Source organism: Erythrolamprus reginae, chromosome 6, assembly GCF_031021105.1.
Source record: "Erythrolamprus reginae isolate rEryReg1 chromosome 6, rEryReg1.hap1, whole genome shotgun sequence".
Lineage (NCBI taxonomy): Eukaryota > Metazoa > Chordata > Lepidosauria > Squamata > Dipsadidae > Erythrolamprus > Erythrolamprus reginae.
In genome coordinates this window covers 10,018,441-10,034,849 of record NC_091955.1, presented here as the reverse complement: position 1 = coordinate 10,034,849, position 16,409 = coordinate 10,018,441, and the positions used below count along the sequence as shown (strand labels likewise).

The 16,409-nt window shown below is 43.4% G+C and overlaps 1 protein-coding gene across 1 annotated transcript in view; it reads left to right on the top strand.

Annotated features, from left to right (window-relative positions):
• Positions 1-16,013, top strand: part of CCDC91 (coiled-coil domain containing 91) — a 168,151-nt gene extending 152,138 nt beyond the window's left edge. The window contains exon 13 of the mRNA XM_070755232.1: positions 13,468-16,013. Within this exon, the coding sequence (XP_070611333.1) occupies positions 13,468-13,644 (177 nt within the window). The 3' untranslated portion in view covers positions 13,645-16,013. The remainder of the gene's footprint in view (positions 1-13,467) is intronic.
• The last annotated feature ends 396 nt before the right edge of the window (positions 16,014-16,409 follow it).

Below are 16,409 nucleotides of genomic sequence, written 5' to 3'. Positions count from 1 at the left end.
GCCCCACCCAACCACAGGTGGCCTCATTTATCTCCTGTAATAATCCTTCAGTTGTTCTCTCCTATGCATCACTTTACGCATGTGTGGGTCCGTCATAGGTTCTTGTTCAGAATCCAGGGATGATAAGGATGATTGATCTCCTCCTGGGCTGTCTGCCAAACTCCCCTCTCCCCTGTCACTCACGCTTCCTTGGTCAGAGGAGACTTTGTCGGCAGATTGTATCGGGAGCAAAACAGGCCTGTGGCATGTGGATGTTTCCCCCACATCCATCTCCACATTCCTTGGGGCAGGAGCTGGGCCAGAGCTAACCACAACAGTCCCCATGCAGCAGAACTTCTCAAGATCTTGGAGCTTCCAATAAGTGTGGAAAATAGGACCTGCAGAGGTCCTCCATGCCTGCGAGACAAAGACTCCAGAGAGTGGAAAGGAGAGGTGAATGGCATTGCAAGGAACATTTCAGGTTGGTGCACCAGTTGCGGCCCTATTTGGACCGGGGGTCACTGCTCACAGTCACTCATGCCCTCATCACCTCGAGACTCGACTACTGTAACGCTCTCTACATGGGGCTACCTCTGAAAAGTGTTCGGAAACTTCAGATCGTGCAGAATGCAGCTGCGAGAGCAATCATGGGCTTTCCCAAAAATGCCCATGTAACACCAACACTCCGCAGTCTGCATTGGTTGCCGATCAATTTCCGGTCACAATTCAAAGTGTTGGTCATCACCTATAAAGCCCTCCATGGCACCGGACCAGGGTATTTTTTACATGTTGTGAGCCGCCCTGAGTCTTCGGAGAGGGGCGGCATACAAATCCAAGTAATAAATAAATAATAAAATAAATAAATTTACGAGACCGCCTTCTGCCGTACGAATCCCAGCAACCGGTTAGGTCCCACAGAGTGGGCCTTCTCCGGGTCCCATCAACAAAACAATGTCATTTGGCGGGGCCCAGGGGAAGAGCCTTCTCTGTGGCGGCCCCGACCCTCTGGAACCAACTCCCCCCGGAGATTAGAATTGCCCCCACCCTCCTCGCCTTTCGTAAGCTCCTTAAAACCCATCTCTGCCGTCAGGCATGGGGGAACTGAGATATTCTTTCCCCCTAAGCCTTTACAATTTATGCATGGTATGTTTGTTTGTATGTATGTTTGGTTTTATAAATAAGGGGTTTTTAAATATATTTTTAGGATTGGATTTACATGCTGTTTTTGTTGCTGTTGTTAGCCGCCCCGAGTCTGCGGAGAGGGGCGGCATACAAATCTAAATAATAATAATAATAATAATAATAATAATAATAATAATAATAATAATAATAATAATTTCTTTTGTATGTGTGTTGCTTTGCTCTAGAGTAGACCAGCCTTATGAGCCGAGGAAAATGCAGGACAGCTGCATTTTGAATGAGGCTTGGACTGTGGGTTATATAACATTTGGAAATACTGTAACCCACTGCTGGAAATAACCTCCATACATTATGCTTCCACGAATAGCTGCCGAAAAGTCTTTGGACTAGTTTGTGGACTCTTGACTTGGTTTATACCTGACTTTGCTTTTGTTTATGCCTTTTGGCTCTGGGACTTGTGTGCTTTGGCTTGACCGAAGTCCTGGCCTGCGCTTCAAACACGTTTCTTCTTAACCCTCTGCCTCCTTCTTGTATTTCAGAAGAAGTGTTGGCCACCTCACATCCTTGGTTGCTTCCCTGGCCAGCACAGATTACTAGGATGGGAGAGGAGCTTTGTCACTTTAAAAGCCTGGGTCCTTGGGAGGTACAGTGGTACCTCTACTTACGAACTTAATTCGTTCCGTGACCAGGTTCTTAAGTAGAAAAGTTTGTAAGAAGGAGCAATTTTTCCCATAGGAATCAATGTAAAAGCAAATAATGTGTGCGATTGGGGAGGGTGGAGGTCCTGTTTCTCCCCAGGAGATTCCTAGAGAGGCCCCACGGAGGCTTCTCCCTGCCTTTTCCGGGCCTGTTTCCTCCCAGGAGATTCCTAGAGAGGCCCCACAGAGGCTTCTCCCCGCCTTTTCCAGCCCTGTTTCATCCCAGGAGATTCCTAGAGAGGCCCCATGGAGGCTTCTCCCTGCCTTTTCCGGTTACAGTTTCAGAGGCTGGGGTTTGTAGGTGGAAAAACAGATTGCACCGTTGCGACCTCTCTGTGGCACTAGACGCCGGAGAGTTCCTTGGGTTACCGAGGAACTCCAGGTGTTGAACCGCCAGAAGAGACGTCTAGAGAAGTGGTGGAGGAAAAGTCAATATGAGTCTGATCAAAGAATTTTAAGAGCTCATATTAAGACTTACAAAGTGGCGCTCAAGGCGGAAAGATCCGCGTACCATGCCGCCTTGATAGCATCAGCGGAATCCCACCCATCCGCCCTGTTTAGGGTGACCCGCTCTCCTCTAAATCAGGGGGGAGTTGGGGAGCCCTTGCAGAGTAGTGCCGAGGATTTTAACACGTTTTTTGCTGATAAAACCGCTCAGATTCGGACGGACCTTGACTCCGATTGGACTTCAGTGTGGGCTGACAATGAGTCAGTCGAGGTGACTGGGGCCCGTCCTTGTCCATCTGTCTGGGAGAAGTTTGACCTGGTGACACCTGATGAAGTGGACAAGGCCATTGGAGCTGTGAGTTCCGCCATCTGTTTACTGGACCTGTGTCCCTCCTGGTTGGTTTCGGCCAGCAGGGAGGTGACACAGAGCAACGCTTCTCGGGGGGGGGTCCTTCCCAGCTCCCTACAAGCAGGCACTCGCGCGCCCCCTCCTCAAGAAGCCTTCCCTGGACCCAGCCGTACTTAATAACTACCGTCCAGTCTCCAACCTTCCCTTTATGGGGAACGTTGTTGAGAAGGTGGTGTCGCTCTAGCTCCAGCAGTCCTTGGAAGAAGCCAATTATCTAGGCCCGCAACAGTCAGGATTCAGGCCCGGCTACAGCATGGAAACTGCTTTGGTCGCGCTGATGGATGATCTCTATTTAAATGTTTCGATCATGTCCCCCCTTTCTCTTCTGTCCTCCAGACTATACAGATTGAGTTCATTAAGTCTTTCCTGATACATTTTATGCTTAAGACCTTCCACCATTCTTGTAGCCTGTCTTTGGACCCGTTCAATTTTGTCAATATCTTTTTGCAGGTGAGGTCTCCAGAACTGAACACAGTACTCCAAATGGGGTCTCACCAGCGCTCTATACAGCGGGATCACAGTCTCCCTCTTCCTGCTTGTTATACCTCTAGCTATGCAGCCAAGCATCCTACTTGCTTTTCCTACAACAACAACAACAACAATAATAATAATAAATAATTTATTAGATTTGTATGCCGCCCCTCTCTGCAGACTTGGGGTGGCTCACAACAAGAATAGTAACAATATAACAAATCTAATATTTAAAAAACATCTAAATAATAATAATAATAATAATAATAATAATAATAATAATAGCAGCAGCAGCTTGTGAGCAGCAAGGTGAGCAGCAAGGAGCCTTCATACAGATAACTGTAATAACATCTCTAAGGGAAAGACGGCAGGCACGTGTCTCAAAGATTGAATTTGGCCCCTTCAAGGAACAGTCACACCCAGGGGTGGCCATTCCTCCTGACTGTCCAGAGACATCCAGTGATTGCCACAAACAAATGCCAGTCCCAGATGGTCACTACGCCGACCATTCCCTAGCTTCATCTCCATCCATCAAGCTTTCATCAGCCTCAAGCCACTTGGAATGGGCTGGTCACATTTTGTGAGTAATTCATGTCCTTCCTTTTAGGACAGCTGACTTGAGTGAGGAAATAAGTCAAAAATGTGGGCATCGACCCCATGAATAAGATGTCAATTTTTTTTAAAAAGAGAGCATGTAATGTTTTTTGGGATAATGGCGGTAATTTATTTATTTTGTCCAATACACAATGAGGGTTTTAGTGGGTATATATCTATATATATACACATAGTAAAATACATGATGAAGGTTATAGAGGAGATACTCATAGTATAATATATCTAAGAAATAATAGAAAAGAAGGTATAGTAATAGAACATATCAATGAAAGAATAGAAGAAGAGATATAGGAATAGAAGAAAGGTACAGGAGATATAGGAGAGCAATAGGACAGGGGATGGAAGGCACTCTAGTGCAGTTGTACTCGCCCCTTACTGACCTCTTAGGAATCTGGATAGGTCAACTGTGGATAATCTAAGGGTAAAGTGTTGGGGGTTTGGGGATGACACTATGGAGTCCGGTAATGAGTTCCACGCTTCGACAACTCGGTTACTGAAGTCATATTTTTTACAGTCAAGTTTGGAGCGGTTAATATTAAGTTTAAATCTGTTGTGCGCTCTTGTGTTGTTGTGGTTGAAGCGGAAGTAGTCGCCGACAGGCAGGATGTTGCAGCATATGATCTTGTGGGCAATACTTAGATCATTTTTAAGGCATCTTAGTTCTAAACTTTCTAGGCCCAGGATTGAAAGTCTAGTCTCGTAGCGTATTCTGTTTCGAGTGGAGGAGTGAAGGGCTCTTCTGGTGAAGTATCTTTGGACATTTTCAAGGGTGTTAATGTCTGAGATGTGATATGGGTTCCAAACAGATGAGCTGTATTCGTGGATGTATTCTAACGTTTCATGCATCGAAAAGGGAATACGCTAGCTAACCAAATGTTCAAAAGAACCCATTGTGGAACAGCATGTATGAACTTCTCAGCTAACTAATTATTCCCCACCCCAAAAAAACCATTCTAATTGGTGAAACCTTCATTTCCTAATGAGGATTGATCTTAACTTTCTAAGTCAGTAATGGCAAACCTTTTTTTCCTCAGGTGCCGAAAGGGCATGGGCGTGTGCTATCACACATGTGCGAGTGCCCATACCCCTAATTCAATGCCTGGGGAGGGCAAAAACAGCTTCCCTTGCCTACCGGAGGCCCTCTGGAGGCTGGAAATGGCCTGTTTCCCAACTTCTGGTGGGCCCAGCAGGTTCATATTTCGCCCTCCCCAGGCTCCAAAGGCTTCCCTGGAGCCGGGGTACAGTAAAAATGCCCTCCCCCACCCCCGGAGGCTTTCTGGAGGCCAAAAAACGCCCTCCCAGAGCCTCTGTGAGAGCCAAAAAGCAGCTCTTTGCCACACACATGCATGTTGGAGCTGAGCTAGGGCAACAGCTCATCTACCAGCAGATATGGCTCCGCATGCCACCTGTGGCACCCGTGCCATAGGTTCGCCATCACTGTTCTAAGTGTTGAGGAACCACAACAAAAAATAAACATTTTTCCTGTTCTCTGTGACACCCAACTTACTGGGAGAAAATTCAATTTCAATTCAATTCAATTTATTAGATTTGTATGCCGCCCCTCTCTGAAGTTCCTTGCAACAAAATTAGCTGGAATCAACACAGGTTTTGTCTAGCTATAACTCAGTGCTTCTCAAATAGTAGGGCGGTCTCCCCTGGACGGCAGCTGCCGTCTTCCTTGACACATAACCTACATGGCTGCTCAGTACCAAAGGTGGTATTAAGCTGGTTCGGGCTGGTTCAGGCGAACCGGTAATAGCAAAGTGCGGGTGGGCCCATTCCCATCCCGCCCACCCACCCACTTAATGCTATACCCAGTGAAGGGCTCCCTGTCGCCAGCACTACCAGAATGCTCCTGGTGACCAGCGCGTTTGGTGTGCGAGCGGGCGCGTGTTGGCGCAAGATTCGGCTTTTGTACATGCACTTTTTGTACAGGGCGCATGACAGAGCAAGATTTTGGCAATTTTCGCAGATATTTTTGAACATAAGAACCTAAGAAGAGCCATCCTGAATCAGGCCAAAGCCCATCGAGTCCAGCATTCTGTGTCACAGAGTGGCCCACCAATTGTCCATGGGGATCTTGAGCAGGAAGAGAAGACAAAACCCTCTCTTTCCCTTGACCCCCAACAAATGGGACCGACGGAAATCCTGCCTGCCTCAACCAACATAGAGGCGGCACTTGGACATCCGTTTCAATAACCACCAATACACTTGGCATCCATGAATCTGTCTAATCCTGCCTTGAAGTTATCAAGGCTGACAGCTGTCACGACCTCTTCTGGAAGTGAATTCCATAAACAACGACCCTCTGGGTGAAGAAATATTTCCCTTTATTTGTCCTCACTTTCTTACCTATGCTCTTTAGGGAGGGCCCCCTTGTCCTAGTATTGTGTGATAGAGAAAATAATTTTTCTCTATCCATCTTTTCTATCCCATACATGATTTTATACACTTCGATCAAGTCACCACTTAAACGCAGTCTTTCAAGACTGAAGAGACCAAGGCATTGCAACCTGGAATCTGGGGGGGAAGCTGATTCCGGAGGGCCGGGGCCACCACAGAGAAGGCTCTTCCCCTAGGCCCCGCCAAGCAACATTGTCTGGCTAACGGGACTCAGGTGGCAGGAGGCGGTCCTGCAAGTAATCTGGCCCAATGCCATCTAGGACTTTATAGGTCATTACCAACACTTTTGAATTGTGTCCAGAAACCAATTGGTCGCCAATGCAGTCCACAGAGTTACTCCAACAAGTAACATGGGGTGAATCCCACCCCTGCTAAAATTCATCCGTAAAAATCCAGCAGGAACTCCGAGAGTCACAGAGAGCTCCCAAGTCATTTCAAATCTGGAGGAAAACATCGCAGACAGGCGTTGGGTTAAGTTATGCAGCCTTGGAATCAAAGCTGAACTAAATACAACCCTGCCTCCACAAAAGGGCTCCCTGAATTTTTTTAAAAAAAATATTTTTATTTTCTAAAAACAAGGCTCCCTGAATTTTAAAGGCTTTGCTGTTAAGCTAATGAGAATCCAAAATACAGCTCATCTGTTTGGAATCCATACCACATTTCTGACATTAAAACCCTCGAAAATGTCCAAAGATACTTCACTCTTCCACCCGAAACAGAATACGCTACGAAACTAGACTTACAATCCTGGGTCTAGAAAGTGTAGAACTTGAGATTACGGGCTTTCCTTCGGTATTATTTGTAAGGCTTCTGCTTTCATTATTTGTAATATAGGTTCAATTCTGATTGAAGCCATTGTTTGGGAAAGAAAGAGATGTTAACCATAGATGCAAAAAGGGAGCGATAGCAAAATGTTCCTGGAGGGCAAAGAAAGAAATGTAAGTGGGAACATTTACCAGTCAGCGTAAATAAATGTGTCAGAAATATTATATTAAGCCAAAAAAAATAAAAAATTGGAGGTGCGGGAGAGAATGGAACCGTTTCTGAAATTTAGCAGATTTTTAAATGGGTTTGTTAATTTAGTGTAGGTTCATAGCTGAAGTGAGGCTGCCTAGGAAAATACATTTTGAGAAATAATTTTCCATTTGTCCATCGTGTAATTGGAGACTTATCACATTATGATAATGATCTGGAGAACCAAAAGAAACTCAATCCAGATTTTAAAAAAAAATAATCTTTTTTTTTTTTAAAGAAAACCTGAAATAAAGCTGTCACTCTTCACAACTGCAGAAAAATAACACTGAGGATAAAACATTGTTGGGTTAATAAATATCCCCAAATTAATTCTTTGGATTTTCTCCCCTTTCGTTGTGCCGGGTACTAAAAAATCCAACAAATCTTACTGTGAATTCAACATGATTTTGCAACCGAGGGTATTTTGCTACTAATATTCCATTTTTTTGTAGCATTGCCCAAAGCACGTTAGATGGCCGAAACCCAAATGGTTATTATTTTGGATAGTTCTCTGGATACAGTATGAGCTGGGCTAAATCCATGAGCTGATTCTGCATAGAACATGGATTTACAAGCAGCCACGTACCTGAAAGATTTTAACATCTTGGCCAAAAAAGTCTAGGGCACACTCTTCAACGTAGCCTCCAGATGTAAGTACCGAAAGGCATGGTTTATAAACAATGAACCTAGGAGGGAAAATGGACAAGAGCAAAGTCCTTCACCTAGGCAGAAAAAACCCTGGACACACATACAACCTGGGAGAAACCCCTCTTAGCAGTAGCGACTGAGAAAGAGACCTCGGAGTCTTGGTGGACAATCAACTAAACATGACCCAACAACGTGCAGCAGCAGCTAAAAAAGCCAACACAATCCTAAGCTGCATCAACAGGGGAATACACTCCAAGACCAGGGAAGTCTTAATACCACTCTACTACGCCCTGGTCCAACCACACCTGGAGTACTGTGTTCAGTTCTGGTCACCACACTTCAAAAGAGACATAGAAACTCTGGAGAAGGTGCAAAAAAGAGCAACCAAGATGATTAAGGGACTGGAAACCAAGACTTACGAAGAGAGACTGAGGGAACTGGGCATGGATAGCCTAGAGAAAAGGAGGGCCAGAGCAGACATGATAGCAGTCTACAAGTATATGAGGGGATGTCACAGAGAGGAGGGGATCACTTTATTCTTCAGGGCACCAGAGGGCCGGACGAGGAACAACGGCTGGAAGCTGACCAAGGAGAGATTCAACATGGAGATAAGGAGGAACTTCCTGACGGTCAGAGCGATCAACCAATGGAACAACCTACCAGTGGACGTTGTGAACTCCATGCATTACATGCATTAATCGCTTTTCCATTGATTCCTATGGGAAACAGTGTTTCGTCTTACAAACTTTTCACCTTACAAACCTCGTCCCGGAACCAATTAAGTTCGTAAGACAATGTATCATTGTATATATATATATATATATATATTTATTTATTACATAGATAATAAGCCAAACAACAAATGAACATGAACAAACGCTACAATAAGTATAACATAAAAATAAAATAAAATTTAAAAAACTTGCAAAACATATAAGTACAACATTTGGGGAACAAATATATCTTTTTTGAATCTATTTATTTATTCATTCATTCATTCATTCATTCATTCATTTATTTATTTATTTATTTATTTATTGGATTTGTATGCCGCCCCTCTCCGGAGACTCGGAGCGGCTAACAGCAACAATAAAACAGTGTACAATAGTAATCTAATACTAAAAACGATTAAAAACCCATTAATATAAAAACCAGACATACATACATACCATGCATAGAATTGTAAAGGCCTAGGGGGAAAGAGGATCTCAATTCCCCCATGCCTGACGGCAGAGATGGGTTTTAAGTAGCTTACGAAAGGCAAGGAGGGTGGGGGCAATTCTAATCTCTGGGGGGAGTTGGTTCCAGAGGGCCGGGGCCGCCACAGAGAAGGCTCTTCCCCTGGGTCCCGCCAAGCGACATTGTTTAGTTGACAGGACCCAGAGAAGACCCACTCTGTGGGACCTAAGTGGTCGCTGGGATTCGTGCAGCAGAAGGCGGTCCCTGAGATAATCTGGTCCGGTGCCATGGAGGGCTTTATAGGTCATAACCAACACTTTGAATTGTGACCGGAAACTGATCGGCAACCAATGCAGACTGCGGAGTGTTGGTGTAACATGGGCATACTTGGGAAAGCCCATGATTGCTCTCGCAGCTGCATTCTGCACGATCTGAAGTTTCCGAACATTTTTCAAAGGTAGCCCCATGCAGAGAGCGTTACAGTAGTCGCCTTTATGCCAATTCTCCCATATTTTAATTGATTCATTTTCTTTTGTTCCTTTAATATCTCTAGTCATCTCATCCAGTTCCGCACATCTGTATATTTTTTTCTACGATTTGAGATTCCGAGGGTATATTTTTACTTTTCCAAATTTACGAAGATGATCTTTCACCTTTCGCGTCTTTCTCATGATTTTACCTTTTACCCATTCTCCACATTCTTTCAAAATAATAACAATAAACAACTGGAACGTTGGAGCCTTAGTATGCAGAAGTGTTGGAAAACTTTACATCCCTCCTAAAGCGATGTGTAATCGATCTGCACCCCTGGAGATCTGTATCCATTCCTAATGATCAGAGCACTGCAAATATTCAATCCCGCAGAACACAGATAGGTCCAACTGATACATCTGAACAAGGTTGTGTTTGTCACTTAACCCATTTCGTGGGTGACCTTATGACCAGCCGATCGGTGCCAAGAGGGACAGCGCAGACGGGGTCATGGAAAGTTCTGCAGCTCAGTTTCCTACTTGTTCAGCCAGGCCTGTTTTGTGGTGGGGATTTTTTTCCCCCCCTTCTTCTTCTTCTTCGTAGGATTAAAGAAACGTTTACGTGGAGATTCTCAGGAGCGTTTTCACGCCACTGCTTGCTCTCTCGCCCGAAAAAAACCCCCAAGTCAGTTTATAAGATTAAAGGAAAGCATTGTGTGGGATGAACTGGTACATCATGTCACATAGTGATAAAGAATGGAATGGAAAGGAATGGAATGGAATTAGAATAGAATGGAATAGAATAGAAAATAATGGAATAGAAAGGAATGGAATGGAATTAGAATGGAAAGGAATGGAAAGGAATGGAATTAGAATGGAATGGAATGGAAATAGAATAGAATGGAATGGAATTAGAATAGAATAGAATAGAATAGAATAGAATGGAATAGAATGAAAAGGAAAGGAAAGCACGGTAAGGAATGGAATGGAATTAGAATGGAATGGAATTAGAATAGAATAGAAAAGAATAGAATAGAATAGAAAGGAATGGAATGGAATTAGAATAGAATAGAAAAGAATAGAATAGAATAGAAAGGAATGGAATGGAATTAGAATAGAAAAGAAAAGAATAGAATAGAAAGGAATGGAATGGAATTAGAATAGAATAGAAAAGAATAGAAAGGAATGGAATTAGAATAGAATAGAAAAGAATAGAATAGAAAGGAATGGAATTAGAATAGAATAGAAAGGAATGGAATGGAAAGGAAAGGAAAGGAAAGGAATGGAATTAGAATGGAATGGAATGGAAATAGAATAGAATAGAAAAGAATGGAATGGAATGGAATTAGAATAGAAAAGAATAGAAAAGAATAGAATGGAAAGGAATGGAATGGAATTAGAATAGAAAGGAATGGAATGGAATGGAATTAGAATAGAAAGGAAAGGAATGGAATGGAATGGAATTAGAATGGAATGGAATGGAATGGAATTAGAATGGAATGGAATGGAATGGAATGGAATTAGAATAGAATAGAAAGGAATGGAATGGAATGGAATTAGAATGGAATGGAATGGAATGGAATTAGAATGGAATGGAATGGAATGGAATTAGAATAGAAAGGAATGGAATGGAATGGAATTAGAATGGAATGGAATGGAATGGAATTAGAATGGAATGGAATGGAATTAGAATAGAATAGAAAGGAATGGAATGGAATGGAATTAGAATGGAATGGAATGGAATGGAATTAGAATGGAATGGAATGGAATGGAATTAGAATAGAAAGGAATGGAATGGAATGGAATTAGAATGGAATGGAATGGAATGGAATTAGAATGGAATGGAATGGAATGGAATTAGAATAGAAAGGAATGGAATGGAATGGAATTAGAATGGAATGGAATTAGAATGGAATGGAATAGAATAGAATGAAGAGTTACACAATAAGCAGGATAAAGAATACTATACTGTTTGGGGAAAAATTTACAATTGGATTGAAGGGGGAAAAAAGAGCGAGAGAAAAAATAAAACATCTGTAAACTTATAGGAAAACGGAGAAACCGAAGATTCGAAATTGTAACTGTAAATAAGTATGTTATATTCGATGTTTTTGTCACATGTTGATTTTTGGTTTTGCTGTTTTTGTTTTTAAAAAACTCAATAAAAATTATATTTTTTAAAAAAAGTATAGAATAGAACAGAACAGAATTCTTTATTGGCCAAGTGTGATTGGACACACAAGGAATTTGTCTTGGTGCAGATGCTCTCAGTGTACATAAAAGAAAAAGATACATTTGTCAAGAATCATGAGCTACAACACTTAATGATTGTCATAGGGGACAAATAAGCAATGAGCAAACAATCAATATTAATAAAAATCTTAAGGGTACAAGCAACAAGTTACAGTCATACGGTCATAAGTGGGAGGAAATGGGTGATAGGAATGATGAGAAAAAACTAGTAGCAATAGTAATGCAGACTTAGTAAAGAGTTTCACACTGTTGCGGGAATTATTTGTTTAGCAGAGTGATGGCGTTCGGGGAAAAACTGTTCTTGTGTCTAGTTGTCTTGGTGTGCAGTGCTCTGTAGCGACGTTTTGAGGGTAGGAGTGGAAACAGTTTGTGTCCAGGATGCGAGAGGCCAGCAAATATTTTCACTTTTTGACTCGTGCATTATGCAGGTCCTCAATGGAAGGCAATTGTTTTTTCTGCAGTTCTTATTATCCTCTGAAGTGCGTGTCAGTCTTGTTGGGTTGCAGCACCAAACCAGACAGTTATTGAGGTGCAGATGAGAGACTCAATGATTCCTCTGTAGAACTGGATTGGCAGCTTCTTGGGTAGTTTGAGCTTTCTGAGTTGGCGCAGAAGGAATGGTCTTTAGATGTTTCATACCTAGTAAAATGTGGGAAGTGGCATCAACAATGTTAGAATAGCATTGTCCCAATGCTGCGTCAACTCTGCGTTCTCCAGCATGTCACATTCCTCATGGAGGAATTGTGAACTGGGGGCAAAACTACATGTTACTCTTTGTGTGAATGATCCACTGAAGGCTGATCCTGTGTTTTGGGGTCGCCTTGAAAGTACAGCCAAATATTTTTACTCACAATAGCAGTACCCAGCTTGCTTGATATCGTTGTGACCTACCATCAGCCTGCCATCAGGAAAGACTTAATGAACTCAAACTGTATAGTCTGGAGGACAGAAGGAAAGGGGGGGACATGATCAAAGCATTTAAATATGTTAAAGGGTTAAATAAGGTTCAGGAGGGAAGTGTTTTTAATAGGAAAGTGAACACAAGAACACAAGAACTGTTCATCATTGTATTAGGCACTGGACCCAGTTCTTCTTCCTCTTCTTCATCAACCACCTCCATACCAGGGGGCTTTTGACTCACCATCTGAGGACTGACGGACAGCCTCTGAGGTTAGCTGGGGGAAAGATCAGAAGCAACATGAGAAAATATTATTTTACTGAAAGGGTAGTAGATCCTTGGAACAAACTTCCAGCAGACGTGGTTGGTAAATCCACCGTAAATGAATTTAAACATGCCTGGGATAAACATATGTCCATCCTAAGATAAAATACAGGAAATAGAATCAGGGCAGACTAGATGGATCATGAGGTCTTTTTCTGCCGTCAGTCTTCTATGTTTCTACTTTCCAGATAACTCCTCGTGCGTTACCCGATTCCCACGTCTTCGCGTCTCATGAGTTTAAATCAAGGGATGTGGTTTTTCCTTGGGCATACTCTGCATTTTGCTTCATTGTGTGCAATCGAGTTGATATTCCTGGAGGTGTCTGTAATATGGCAAATGATTTAGCTTTAATAGATAAATGGTCAAAGCAATGAAAACTGCAGTTTAATGTTTCCAAATGTAAAATAATGCACTTGGGGAAAAGGAATCCTCAATCTGAGTATTGTGTTGGCTTTTGTGGTCTTTCCTTGGGCATGCTCTGCATTTTGTTTCATTGTGTGCTTTCCTTTGTCCTGACAGATAGATCAAGTGATCCGTCAACGTAGCCTTTCCAGTTTGGAATTGTTCCTCTCTTGCGCTCAGAAGCAGCTGAACTGTTTGCTGCGGGAAGAAGTCACGGCTGCAGAGACCGAAGGAAAAGATTCCGTAACGATGAGCCCTTCTCTCAAAGATGCTGGGGACCAGACGGCAAACTAGGATCAATCAGTCGGGTCTCGTATTGTTTTGGTTAGATGTTCTGAATCATACTGCAGTTCTTGCAAAACTAACGGTTGTGTTCTGACCCAGCTCCCCAAACACGACAAACCCTCTGAAGTCAAAGACAAACCCTATGAAGTCAAAGATTCTTTTAATTAGAATCCCGGCAAAAAGTTTTATCTATCACCGCAGGCTAACAAGCAGGGGTGTGAATAATTGTCTTACCCATTCAACTCCATCCCCTGCCTTTTATCCCCAGAGTTAGGGTGGGGCTTTGCTAGCAGTAGTGGCTCTTCCATCCCAAGGACCTGCCCATAGATTTCCACTGCTCTCCTCTTCTCTGCCTTCTGTTCATCCTTGTATTAGGCACTGGACCCAGTTCTTCTTCCTCTTCCTCATCAGTCACCTCCATACCCGGGGGTTTTGACTCACCATCTGAGGACTGACGGACAGCCCAGGCTCTGCGTCTCTCCGTCAGGTCCATTCCCTCTCCCCCATAAGAGCCAGACGTGGGCTGTTTCTGGTTCGGACCAGTTCAAGCGAACTGGTAGTTCCGACCAGCATCTGGGCCTTCCCACTGGCCCTGGCACTATTTCCGTCCTATATAATCGCCGGGTTTTTTTTCCCGATGCCGCGCAAAAGGAAGAAATTTTTAATCTATGGAATAAAACGAACTCTCATCCAAATTGGAAAACACTAATCGGAGACGTTCAAATCACAACTGGAATTGAAACGCCTTATTATTTATTTGCATCTGTTCCAAAATGGCCTGTTGCATTCTCTGTGTTTGTGTCTTTTCATGGGGGGGCGGGGGGGCGGACCCCATTTCTTTTCAGTTTCCTGGTTTGCCTTAAGATTCCCGACTAGCTGCGAAGCCAAATCTGTTGTGTTATTTATTTCTATTGTTCTTGTAAGTTAGGATTATCACTTTAATTCATGCAAGGAAATTACTTGAAAGCAGCAATAGATTGGGGAACTGCTTAATATATACGAGCCGAGGTGGCACAGTGGGTGGAGTACAGTACTGAAGGCCATTAAAGCTGACTGCTAGATCTGCAGGTCAGCGGTTCAAATCTCATCACCGGCTCAAGGTTGACTCAGCCTTCCATCCTTCCGAGGTGGGTAAAATGAGGACCCGGATTGTGGGGGCAATATGCTGGCTCTGTTTTTAAAAAGTGCTATTGCTAACATGTTGTAAGCCGCCCTGAGTCTAAGGAGAAGGGCGGCATAAAAAAATCGAATAAAAATCAAATCAATAAATAATAAGCTGTAAAGAAAAATTACCCAACCATGGGAACTTGAAGACGTGTGGACTTCAACTCCCAGAATTCATTCACTCCCAGAACCAGTGCTGGGGAATTCTGGGAGTTGAAGTCTGTGCATTTGAAAGTTTCCAGAGTTAAAAAAATTCTGCTCCAAAGTACATTTTATGATTTGTAAGGACAATGGTATCCCTAAGACCAGTGATGGCAAACCTATGGCACAGGTGGCACGCAGAGCCATATCTGCTGGCACCCGAGCCATTGCCCTAGCTCAGCTCCAACATGCATGTGTGTGCCAGCTGTTTTTTTGCTCACACAGAGGCTCTGGGAGGGCGTTTTTGGCTACCAGAGAACCTCCTGGGGGATTGGGGAGGGTGTTTTTTCCCTGCCCCGTCTCCAGGGAAGCCTTTAGAACTTGGGGCGGGTGAAACACAAACCTACCGGGCCCACCAGAAGTTGGGAAACAGGTTGTTTCCGGCCTCCAGAGGGCCTTGGAGGTGAGGAGCTGTTTTCGCCCTCCCCAGGCATTGAATTATGGGTGTGGGCACTCGAGGGAAGAAAGGTTCGCCATCACTGCCTTAGACTATAGCATCAGTTCCATGAAACCTTTTCCAATTTCTGATGACACTGATTTACTGGAGATGCTGAATGGTATCAGCTTATTTATGTTTTCAGAGGGTTTGGAGAAATGTAATAATTGGGGTGCATTTTGGATGCACTCTGGTATCCATTCTTAATTTGGGCTGTTCCACGCAACAAAACACACTGATAAGAATTGACCAAATTCCCGTGGCAGCATCACAGAAGGCATCGGAACCTTAGGGGGCAGGTTGGTCTCTCCATGGCATGTCCAGCCCGGCTTTCAATGATGCAATCGAGTTATAGAAATGGAAACGTCTCTGAAATTTTCATGGCTTTTTGCAGATGTATAAAAGGAACAGAGGACCTTGTAGTAATGTCATTATTCACTATGGGGTATAAATTTTAATTTTATTTTCCTTGCCTTTTGCAATATATTTTACATGTTAATGCTTTACAGGATGAAACAATTGAGCAACTTAAGTGCTTTCATGCTTGCGACTGTGAAAATTATTCTTTACCAAATAATCCCGTGTTCTGTATATTTCTTCAGTGAGTCCTTTTAAATGTATGTGTGAAGTATGTTCGTGTGGGCGCATAAGTATGGAAACGGGTGACATGCTCCTGGTTCACTCGTGCCTCTCGGTCGTTGGAGAGCTGGTTGCGAAGATGGCATGAGGCTCCACCCCAATGCTGCCATTTGGGTTATTTTAACCTCTGCACATGCGCAGAGCGTTCTTTGCATGCGCAGAGGGTAAAAGAATCCAAGTGGCGGTGGGTGAGCGGAGCCTTGTGCTCCTTTCGCGACCAGCTTTCTGACAACTGATAGGCATGAGCAAATCGAGAGGATATCACCCCTTTATGGAAAGCAATACAGTGGTACCTCCACTTACGAACTTAATTTGTTCCGTGACCAGGTTCTTA